Raw genomic sequence first — 12,457 nt, 5'->3', positions numbered from 1 at the left:
ACACACTCTCTCTCTCTCTCTCTCTCTCTCTCTCTCACACACACACACACACACACACACACACACACACACACACACACACACACACACACACACACACACACACACACACACACACACACTTTACCTTCACTCTCCCTTATTGCCATCCCTCCCAATGCTAACCACCCACCACTCACATCATGTACACACCACATTTTCTTCCACCCCTCAAAAACATCACCCCCATCCGCATGCCCCTTTCCCAAAAAACCATGCTCCACATCCACCTCACACAATACCACCCCACTCTGCACACTGTCACTACCTACATCATAAAACACTCCCACCACAAACAAACCCCTACCCCTCAACACAACCCCACCCACACCTTCAACTCACCCACCTCCACCACATCCCCTGCACATCACAAGCACATCCCACATACAACCTAACACTCACCATCCACACAGACACCACCCAACCATTGCCCCATACACCTGACCAGCCCATTCACCATCCCCCTACAACAATCCCCACCCCCCTTCCTAAATTACATCACACTACCCCAAATACCCTACATCATCCCACCACACTCCCCATGTGCAACTCCCCCACCTTCCAACACCCTCCCATGTCCCCGTGTACCCCACAAACACAAATCCAACAAATACAATTCCTCCTAGCACCTACACCATCCCTTACCCCTTGCCCCCTATATACGCAGTCACCGGCCCCCATCCATGGGTAAGCCCATACACGCTCATTCATCCTCCCCAGCATCTTACCAACCCACAGCCCTAACCTACTAACACTCACACCACCACACCAAACCCATTACCATCACCACCATCAACACTCCAAACATAACCCCCACTCTCCCTATCACATACATCCTCAAACCCTAACCCACCTAACCAACCCACCACACTCACAACACCCCCTAACCACTTATGAACACCCTGACAAATGCTAAACACCCTCTCAACCCACCTGCACACCACACATTCCTTCATCACACACAGCACATCAGTTCCCCCTTCAACAGTTCCATACCCCCCCCTGGCAACCCTCCACCACTCACAACATCCACATACCCCATTTACAACACCACCTCTGCACCAACATCCCCGTCCACAAGACAATTTTACACACAACCATCCACCACACACACCACCTACAACACCAACCCTACACACAACCAGTCAATACCACAATCACAGGGCAACGCCAACACACACACACCTCCACCTCACTACACCCACCCCCTTTCACATTCAAACAACACACCATGTACACTGTTGCCCCACACTCGCACAACACACACATGCCCAGCACCCACAACGCCTCACACTAACATCCACCCAGTGATCGCGCTGAGCCCAAAAAAAAGTGGGTCCCAGGGACCCCTAACTTTTAAAAATTGGGGTCCTACCGGTTCTTTTCTGGGTCCCATCGGAATTAAGTTTTTTATTCATATTAATCTTATTTGGACACTACAGAAGTGTTGCAAGGTGGGGGAATGGGGTGACAGTGCTGCTGGGGTGTGTAGCATGCAGGACACTCTGCCCCAGAGCTTTAACTAGATATTTTGGTGCCCTTTGGCAGAAAGTGAATTGGAGTTCCACCTCCCAGATCCGAAACAACAGGTGGTGCGCGCCGCAGGCGCGCCGCAAAAATTTAGGGGCATGGCTTCATGGAGAAGGGGCGTGACCACATAATAGTGCCAATTCACATTACACCACACTGTAGTGCCGCTTATACACATTGCACCAGGTAGAACCTCCTATATACACTGCGCCAGGTTATACACATTGCAGCAGGTAGAGCACGCCGTTATACACATTGCGCCAGGTAGAGCACGCCGTTATACACACTGCGCCAGGTAGAGCACGCCGTTATACACATTGCGCCAGGTAGAGCACGCCGTTATACACATTGCGCCAGGTAGAGCACGCCATTATACACATTGCAGCAGGTAGAGCACACCGTTATACACATTGCGCCAGGTAGAGCACCCCGTTATACACATTGCGCCAGGTAGAGCACGCCGTTATACACATTGCGCCAGGTAGAGCACGCCGTTATACACATTGCGCCAGGTAGAGCACGCCGTTATACACATTGCGCCAGGTAGAGCACACCGTTATACACATTGCAGCAGGTAGAGCACACCGTTATACACATTGCGCCAGGTAGAGCACGCCGTTATACACATTGCGCCAGGTAGAGCACGCCGTTATACACATTGCGCCAGGTAGAGCACGCCGTTATACACATTGCAGCAGGTAGAGCACACCGTTATACACATTGCGCCAGGTAGAGCACGCCGTTATACACATTGCGCCAGGTAGAGCACGCCGTTATACACATTGCGCCAGGTAGAGCACGCCGTTATACACATTGCGCCAGGTAGAGCACGCCGTTATACACATTGCGCCAGGTAGAGCACGCCGTTATACACACTGCGCCAGGTAGAGCACGCCGTTATACGCACTGCGCCAGGTAGAGCACGCCGTTATACACACTGCGCCAGGTAGAGCACGTACCTTCCGCACCACCAGGGCCGCTGTCACCGCTGCTTCCGTCAGGCAAAAGAAGTGAGAAGAAGTTTGAGGGGGGTGTGTACCCAATGCGGCCACCTCGGGAACTGGCTCTCCTGTCACAGGCCCGCTAGCTGAGCGTCCGTAGGGATGCTGGGGACACCTGATGGTACTGGTGCAGCCCGCTCTTCTCCCCAGCAGCGGTATGGGGGCAGAGCACAGCAGGGGCTGGAGGTGAGGTTCCTGGCCGGTCACCGCTGCTCTCCCTCACACAGATCGCGGGAGAGCACACCGGAGGCAGCCGAGAGGGAGGCAGATACCGGGTTGGGAGGGAGCTGCAGTTCACGGTGTTGGCGAGTCACCGCCCGCCCGCAGCACACGTCTTCTCTCTCGGCCTGGCTCCCGTGTGAAGCCGCTGCAGCCAACTACTTGTAAATTGAAGGGGACGGTGCTTCCTGCCTGTACAGAGCGGAGCCTTACCACAGGCAGTGTGGTGGTGCCCCCTCCCCCTCCTGGTCACTGCACGTGACCAAGAGGGGGAGGGGGCACCGCCAGACTGCCAGTGGTAAGGCTCCACCTCCGCTCTGTACGGGCAAGAAGCGCCGTCCTCTTCAATTTACAAGTAGTTGGCTGCAGCGGAGCGCGTCCCCGGGGACCCTCCCATTTTTGAAAAGTGAGTCCCCGCCTTCAGATCCGGGTAAAATACGCGCTATAGCGCGTATTTGCGAACACTGCCACCCAACCCCCTTGCCCCATCCTTGACACACAGCTTATTCAAATACACCACACCTCCACCTAAACATCAACCAAACCATCAACCTCCGCCTACCCCACTCCTCCCATGAACACTACAAAGCCATGTGAAACTCCACCACCCATTACTCTACACCTTCACCTTTCTGTAGGGGTTACGGGGGCGTAGCCCCTTACGACGGTGTGAAGAGCGCCCGTAGGGCGTGATGAATCACCTAGTATATATATACACATACATACATACATACATACATACATACATACATACATACATACATACATACATACATACAGTGGTGGCCAAAATTGCGGACACTTTTTGAAATGTGATTGTTTTTCAACTTCGAATGCTTATAAAAACTGTTACACTTCACGCAGTGCAATGATTCATATATCAAATGAAAGGACATTTAATGCTGAATTCAGCACAATATATAGAGGTCAAATATTTGCATTACAAGGGAAGTTATGCAGTGAAAACAACACTTAGGGTGGAAATCCCTGTGTACTTATGATGTCACTGTCCTATCAGTGTTTTGCGACGTGGCATTGAGCCAACCAATGTTTGGCGCTCTTCCTTCTTTAGTATGTGGTGCTATGAGCCAATTATATCCTCAATTAATTCTCTTTTATTGGATGGATGCCTCAGATGTACCAGTTTTTTTCAAACGGAACCACAAGTGTTCTATGGGGTTCAGGTCTGGGCTGTTTCCTGGCCATCCCAGCACCTGTATGTCATTCTCCGGGAACCACTGTTTGCATATCCGTGCAGTGCGGCAGAGAGCTGAATCCTGCTGGAAAGAAATGGGGCATTATCTGGAAAAAGATCCCTGATAGAAAGTAGAAGTTTTTGTTGCTGGATGGTGTCAGAGTACTTTCTGCTGTTCAGTGTCCCATCTATGACATGAAGGTGGCCTACAGCATCTGCTGACATACATGCCCCGATCATAACACTCGTAGGATTCTCTGTTGTCGCTTTAATGCAATCTGGATGTACCTCTTCTCCGATGCCACGTCTCATATATTTTCTCCCATCACTACCAAATATCGATATCTTAGTTTCGTCACTCCATATCACTTGTTTCCACTGACCTTCTGTCCATGCAAAGTGTTCTTTTGTCCACTGTATTCGTTTCTGCCGCTGCTTTTTATTCAGGAATGGCTTTTTTCGGGGGAATCCTACCTTTCAGGCCACCCTCCGTTAGTCTTCTCCGTACCGTTCTTGCACTAATAAAAACACTAGTTGCACTCGGTTCACTGCTAATGGCCGCAGATGACGTCCATCTGTCCCCGACGCAAATTCGTGTTATTCTCCTGTCATCAACAGCTGTTGTGCACTTTTTCCGGCCTTTTCCTTCTTTGTTTTGTATAGATTGTGTTTCCTGATGGCGCAAACAAAACTTTCCTTCCCCTGATGTTGTCACATTCCCACCAACTTCTCTCGCAGTTGCTGCATACGAATGACCATTTTCACGTAACACCACAATCCTGGATCTCTTCCTCCACTTTGCTTGGACGACATTGTTGCATTTATTTTTTACACCGTCAGTAGCACTAAACAGTACACAAAAACATCCAACCAACCGTAATTGCGCTTCCGTAACCAACTTTATTCTGCAAAATGAAACAGCCGAACTGACCTTTCCCACCTTTGAACACAACCTTTCACCTACTCATAAACGACAGTTGATTGGTCCTCAGAACGATGATTCCGATTGGCTGGTAGTAGCTGTTACTACAATCCGCATCTTGAATCTCACGCATCTGTACTTCTTTGTCTGACGGAAAGTAGCATAACTTCCCTTGTAATGCAATATTTGACCTCTGTTTATTGTGCTGAATTCAGCATTAAATTTCCTTTCATTTGATATATGAATCATTGCACTGCATGAAGTGTAACAGTTTTTATAAGCATTCAAAGTTGAAAAACATTAACATTTCAAGAAGTGTCTGCAATTTTGGCCACCACTGTATGTTTTCTTTTGTGAAACATCATAAGAGAAGGTTTTATGGCTCTCATGTGAGCCATTTATTAAATGTAAAGGTATATAATCTAGTCATCTGATTGCAGTAGTAAATCTCCAGCACTCGGCAGCGGTAGCAAGTGACTGAGCACCGTGCATTATAACCAAACGACAATAACTCCAATTGTCTCATCCCGACCTTTGTGCCTTCTGAAACCAAAATAGTCTAATCATAATACCACAGCTATGTGCCTGGCCTGGGTGTGCCACGCCATCATCCTGCATTCAGTCTCTCTCTCTCTCTCTCTCTGCAGGGGAACTGTGCAACCTAATCACGCTGGACGTCGCACACAATCAGCTGGAGCATCTTCCGAAAGAGATTGGCAACTGCACCCAGATCACCAACCTGGATCTGCAGCACAACGAGCTCCTGGACCTGCCTGATACAATAGGTGAATACTGCGGAGGGGCTGTCCTATTGTTCTAATGCTGGTGCAAGTATAAACTCCGGCAGATCCTATCCCGTAACTTGCCATGGCTACACTACTTCTCCATAAGCCACGCCCACTCCCCCATAAACCACGCCCACTTCATACCCTCCACCTCTTTACATAACCAGAATCCCTGAGAGCTCTCTGTACAATAGTTACTGTATCAAAGCCTTATATAGCCTGCATATCACAATGCACATACATATGAATGGGATTGTATCATGTAACAGGGGAAGGCAGCCTGCGGCCCTCCAGCTGCTCTGGAACTACACAACGCAGCATGCCCTGCCATATTTTTAGCATACCGTAACAGCAAAACTGTAACAGGGCATGCTGGGAGGTGTAGCGTCACAGCAGCTGGAATGCTGTGTGTGTGTATGTGTGTATATATATATATATATATATATGTGTGTGTGTGTGTATGTATATATGTATATATATATATATATATATATATATATATATATATATATATATATATATATATATATATATATATATATAAATAAATAAAATGTGTGTATATAATTTTTTTGTGTGTGATTGTGTAGAAGGAACCAAGGCTCGCTTGGTCTTGATTCTCAGTATGAATACAGACTGTGAAAGCGGGGCCTCATGATTGTTGTGATTTTTTGGGTTTTAGGCATACGGTGTCAGAAAAGTTACCTGCGCTGTATGTGTGTGGTTGTGTATAGGTGTGTGTGTGTATACACGTGTGATCTGGTGAGTATCAGGCGGAGGTGTAATCTGGTTTATGTGATATAAGTGACTGACGAGCGGCTAATCAGTTGTCTCCTTCACACTAATGGAAAGTGCTTATTTAGAGGAACACGTTATAGAGCCCTCTCAGTATTTCTCTTGAGGGTATTTATTGTAGCGCTCTTGTAGTAATCTGTATACAGCAGGAGAGTAACATACTCAGTCCCAGTATATTATCCCTCAGGATGATTACAGTATCACATGTCTGTATTACATGGGGACGTTACCATGATGCCTGGTGTAGTGGCCGGGCAGCGATGTGGGGCCCGGGCCCTATGGGCACCTCCCGATGAGCCTGGCGTTTCATATACATGATCTGTGTGATTAGTATCGCTGTGTCTCCAGCTTCCTCTTGTGGCTGCAGCCCTGTAGTGGTGACACCACAGTTGTGGTTTTAGCACGATACACAGCAATGTCACAACACTGCAATGTTTTACAGTCCATGCCTGCGACTTGTCTAATCATTGCAGCTCTTCAGTCTTTCCAGCTTTCAGTGTATTGATGTTGGGGTTTTTGTCGCTGTTTTTTTAAGCCTGCTATACATTATCTAAATATATAGATTTTCTGACATGTAAACTATGCACTGGCGCAGAGCGACAAGTCTGTACACTGCTATATAGCCCCCTACACTGCTCTGCAGGCTTGTCCCCCTACACTGCTCTGCAGGCTTGTCCCCATACACTGCTCTGCAGGCTTGTCCCCCTACGCCGCTCTGCAGGCTTGCCCCCCCCCCCCCCCCCCCCTACACCGCTCTGCAGGCTTGTTCCCCTACACCGCTTTGCAGGTTTGTCCCCCTACACTCTAAACCAGGGATGGGGAACCTTTGGCCCTCCAGCTGTTGTTGAACTACAAATCCCAGCATGCCCTGCAACAGTCTTAGCATAGCATCCCTGCTCTAATCCATGCTATTGGCTTGTCCCCCCTGCGCCAGGCTCGTAGGCTTGTCCCCCCCCCTCCCATCCTGCGCCAGGCTCGTAGGCTTGTCCCCCCCCTGCGCCAGGCTCGTAGGCTTGTCCCCCCCCTGCGCCAGGCTCGTAGGCTTGTCCCCCCCCCCTGCGTCAGGCTCGTAGGCTTGTCCCCCCCCCCTGCGCCAGGCTCGTAGGCTTGTCCCCCCCCCCCCTGCGCCAGGCTCGTAGGCTTGTCCCCCCCCCCCCCCCCCCCCCCGCGCCAGGCTCGTAGGCTTGTCTCCCCCCCTCACCCCCCCCCCCCTGCGCCAGGCTCGTAGGCTTGTCCCCCCCCCCTGCGCCAGGCTCGTAGGCTTGTCTCCCCCCCCCTGCGCCAGGCTCGTAGGCTTGTCCCCCCCCCCCCTGCGCCAGGCTCGTAGGCTTGTCCCCCCTGCCTCGGGCTCGTAGGCTTGTCCCCCCCCCCCTCCCTGCGCCGGCCTCGTAGGCTTGCCCCCCCCTGCGCCGGCCTCGTAGGCTTGTCCCCCCCCCTGCGCCAGGCTCGTAGGCTTGTCCCCCCTGCACCGCTCCCCACTAGTCTAGAGGCAGCTTAGGCTGCTTCTCTTTGCACAGAGATGTTTGCTTATGAAGAATCCTGCTACACAGAAGCTCATCTCTTGGTGCAGTGTAATGGGGAACGCTCGGACTTGTCCTCATCCTGTTTGCAATTTCTCAGCTTCAAAAGCAGCATCTTTTAAAATGTAAAACATTGTGATAGTTTCCAGTGCACTGCGCATACAGTGAGTGTGTGGCACGAGGGGCAGCCGGGCTTCTGCTGACACTTAGTGGTGTCCCATTATATACAGACATTATACTCCTGTTATGTATGTAGTCCTTTTTCTCAGACACCAGAAATTCAGCAGCATCTCGCTAGTATCCACACTAGGAGTTACCGATTGTCAAAGGAAAAATTGCTCTTTTTTTACGTTTTTTTTAACGTTTTTTTTCTTCTTAAAGATTTTTGTAAAATAGTTTTTATTTTCGGGCTCCCTGTTACTCTGTAGACAGTCTATCTGTATGCATGGAATAATGACTGTGTGTGAGGAGGCAGCATTCTGTGTCTCTGCTATAGGACAACGCTGGTATGGCGGGAGGCTGGCATGGCGAAGCTTCTCCATTACCCCCATTCGCCAGATCTTGTTTTTAGTGTTCATGTAAATTCTTGTTGTCATATTAATAAAACCTTTCCTGCGTGTTGGAGGCAGACAGACCGTGTAATGAGCGCCTCACACCATTAATCATCTTCGCTGTTACATATTTAATAAGCTCTGAGTGTCTTGTCTGCCAGGCTGTGTCTCCACCAGCCAGCGAGCCACCATTGGGCAGAAGCGCAACTCATCACACTGGTAATTGTTGTGTTCTGAGGGTGGAATTGTTGTTTTTCTCAGCAGCGTTTAGTTTAGCCCCATCTGTGCCGAATTCTAAATGCATGTATTTTGTATACTCTTTTTCCTAGCTGTGCGGCTAATACACTGTCCGTCCTCATTTCATTATTTACTTTCTCCTGGGTGTAGTCATTATGGTTCCTTGTCCTGCTGATTGGTTTCTGTGGAGCACAGAAGATGGGTTGTATATGTAGTATAAAGGAGAAAGCCACTGGGAGGGTCTCTGAAGCGTTCTCCAACACTACACGGGCTGCAGGCCGGATTATTAATGACTGCTCACCTATACAGATATTACATTGGGGAGTTTATGCATCTTATGTCACATACATGCAATTACAGGCTGTGTGTATTGCTTGGCGGTGCCGATACGTCGTGCTTGCAGCGTATAATTGAAGTCTGTTCTTGAGCAGCTGTTTGATGTTTCCAATTGGCTGAACGTATGGCGTGGCCTAGGGGGAGACAGTCCAGTGTTTGCCTTGAGCTTATTGGTTCCCGCAGCTGTAACGGGCAGTAACTACACCCCTGGTTTATAACGAAAAGGCATTGGTCCACAGCACAAGTGTTTGACGGAAGTGACAGTTGCGACCACTGATACGGAACACGTTTTGTATTTTAAGTGATTTTCTGTGAAATCAACTTTTTCTTTATTATAATAAAGGAATATTCTAACCCTGATCTGCCCCTCAGGAAACCTTTCCAGTCTGAATCGCTTGGGACTACGGTACAACAGGCTATCCGCAATCCCCCGCTCCCTGGCGAAATGCTGTGAGCTGGACGAGCTAAACCTGGAGAATAACAATATATCCACTTTACCGGAGGTAAGATGCGGAGACGTCATTAAAACAGTATACTGCACATTACAGTAGTGAGAGAGAACTTACAGAAGTAACCTCGTGCGTGAACACGGACCACGACAGAAGGTGCGAGGACATACTTCTGTAGCGCTGCCACCTAGATGTGGCGTGGGGATTAATAGAGATCCTGTACACTATGTACTGATTGTATACAGTCTTCCAGATGTGTATTTATTTATTGACAGTTTCTTATATTGCGCAGCACATTCCATTGCACTTTACAATTGGAAACATCAGTGATTTGACAAACCGGGTAATAACAGACAGTCACAGAGGTCGGAAGGCTCTGCTCGCAAGCTGTAGGCGCAACATCAGAAAGATCCTACTTTCTGGACAGCCGCTGCCTCCGTACATACCATGGCAACCACTGGCTTCTGTTGGCCTGGAATGATTTGAATATTTAAATATGTTAATACAAGTGATGATGATCTGATGATGCAACGCTAAGGGTCCTGTCACATGCTACGCGCGCTTCCTGAGAAAAAATGGTCTGCAAATTCAGGTAGTGTTAGATACTTTACTGATAGAGTTTTTCTGACCAGTGATCGGTGATGGCAAAATAAACGCTGTCTGAAGCTAGGTACACGCTATACAATTATTGGGCTGATTTGGCAATAATTGGAAGAAAGACCAAAGTTATTGTATAGTGTGTACGAACGATCGTGTTGGCTAGGGTGCATCAAACGCCCCGACATTCTGAATGCTTGCTGTACCTATTCTTAAAATGTACCTTTTTAGCATAGAAACAACTGTGCAAATTTTTTGGGATGTACGATTTGACTTAGGTGGTCCACCTCCACACCCAAAAATTGTCTGTATCTTGGTAGGGAACAGCATGAAGCCTCATGGGCCTATCGTGGCTGTTCCCATCCAAATCACAAATCATTAATCAAATCATTATTTCTTTTTCAGATAAAATAAATAGAAATTTTAGAGAAATAAATAGAAATAAAATAAAAAAATAGAAATTAATATAAATCTTTAATATTCAGGGGCATGGTGGGCCTCCTTCAAAATTGGTATGCAATATATATCCTTAACAATTCTAAAAAATGTAGCATGGGGACAAATAATTTTTCTTTCTTTTAAAAATTCATGGGGCGTTTGATGCACCCTAGTGTCGGCGTTTCACCGATAATTCTGGAAAATCTTGCCCACACACAAGAACAATCGATTTTCCGGTCTATCGTCCCAAACCAAAAATATCTGCCGCAATCTCCAGATATTGAGCAGTGTGTGTGCGTTCTCAATCTGCCCATATTTCCCATGTTTTCCTCTCAGTACATCATCCTACTTGTGGGAGGACATACGCAAATGCAGCGTGATGTGGTAGAAAATTGGTAACTTTAAAAAATCAAATCTTTTAGTGTGTAGCTCAGATATTGGTGCCTACAATTTCCCGAAAAAAATTGTCCACTACAAAAAAAAATCTGACAGCGTGTATCTAGCTCGAAGCTGGGCATACACTATACAATTATCTGGCAGATAATCTGCCAGATCTGGCTGGTTGGAATGAAAATATGGTAATGGATAACAGCAAATTACATGCGACCATTTGCTCCCAAACGCTGGAAAATGGACAAAAACTGTCGTTCGTACAAAGGGGGTCATTCCGAGTTGATCGCTAGCAGCTTTTGTTCGCTGCGCAGCGATCAGGCAAAAAAAGGCACTTCTGCATATGCGGCGCAATGCGCACGCGCGTCGTACTATTACAACGCACGATGTAGTTTCACACAGGGTCTAGCGAAGCTTTTCAGTCGCACTACTGGCCGCAGAGTAATTGACAGGAAGTGGACGTTTCTGGGTGTCAACTGACCGTTTTATGGGAGTGTTCGGAAAAACGCAGGCGTGCCAGGAAAAACGCAGGAGTGGCTGGGCGAACGCAGGGCGTGTTTGTGACGTCAAAACAGGAACTGAACAGTCTGAAGTGATCGCAAGCGCTGAGTAGGTCTGAAGCTACTCTGAAACTGCACAGAAATATTTTGTAGCCGCTCTGCGATCCTTTCGTTCTCACTTCTGCTAAACTAAAATACACTCCCAGTGGGAGGCGGCATAGCGTTTGCGCGGCTGCTAAAAACTGCTAGCGAGCGAACAACTCGGAATAACCACCAAATTTTCCAGTGTTTGGGAGCAAATTGTTGATTGCCATTTGCTCGCATCCATTACCAGGTTTTCATTCTAACCAGCCAGATCTGGAAGTTTATCTGCCAGATAATTGTATAGTGTAAGCCCTGCTTTATACTTCTGGCTCTGACGTGCACTTGCATGTTTGGCGATTGGAGCCTGACTGCTGTGTAAGGCTCTTATGGGGGACACTGATTTCAGGGCAGAAAGAGGGTGAAAAACATGACTTTTTAACTTTTTTGTGACTTTCATTTCAGAATTGCGTCCTATAATTGTAATTACAGTACAGAAAAGTAATTTACTATCGTCTCCCTTCTGTAAATATACATTACACCATGTAAAGGGAACCAATAACTTGCATTGTGGGATTGATGTGGCTTAGCCAGCGACCAAAACAGATGTAATGGCTCTGAAATGGCGACGGTCCGGCACCTTCCTAAAGTGTCTCGCATTCCATGTGGGCCTAGTGTTTTTTATAATTATTATTTTATAATTATTATTATTATTCCTTCTTGAAATCCCTTTGCCTGTGCTCTCTTCCCGAGACATCAATACATGCAGTTACTGTCAACATGGTGAGCGAAATTTTCTGCAAATTGCCTCATAAATTAGTCATGATTGCTGCAATTGCCAATAATTTCTCTCTTCTCTAAACTTGCTTGTA

The 12,457-nt window shown here is 47.7% G+C and overlaps 1 protein-coding gene across 2 annotated transcripts in view; it reads left to right on the top strand.

Annotated features, from left to right (window-relative positions):
- Nucleotides 1-12,457, top strand: part of SHOC2 (SHOC2 leucine rich repeat scaffold protein) — a 102,623-nt gene that overhangs the window by 74,219 nt on the left and 15,947 nt on the right. For both annotated transcript variants that reach the window (XM_063962629.1, XM_063962628.1), the window contains exons 3-4: nucleotides 5,554-5,691; nucleotides 9,503-9,633. In XM_063962629.1, coding sequence (XP_063818699.1) covers nucleotides 5,554-5,691; nucleotides 9,503-9,633 — 269 coding nt within the window. The remainder of the gene's footprint in view (nucleotides 1-5,553; nucleotides 5,692-9,502; nucleotides 9,634-12,457) is intronic.

Source organism: Pseudophryne corroboree, chromosome 3, assembly GCF_028390025.1.
Source record: "Pseudophryne corroboree isolate aPseCor3 chromosome 3, aPseCor3.hap2, whole genome shotgun sequence".
Taxonomy (NCBI): domain Eukaryota; kingdom Metazoa; phylum Chordata; class Amphibia; order Anura; family Myobatrachidae; genus Pseudophryne; species Pseudophryne corroboree.
Note: the sequence above shows the minus strand (reverse complement) of the source record. Positions and strands in the feature narration are given on the sequence as shown.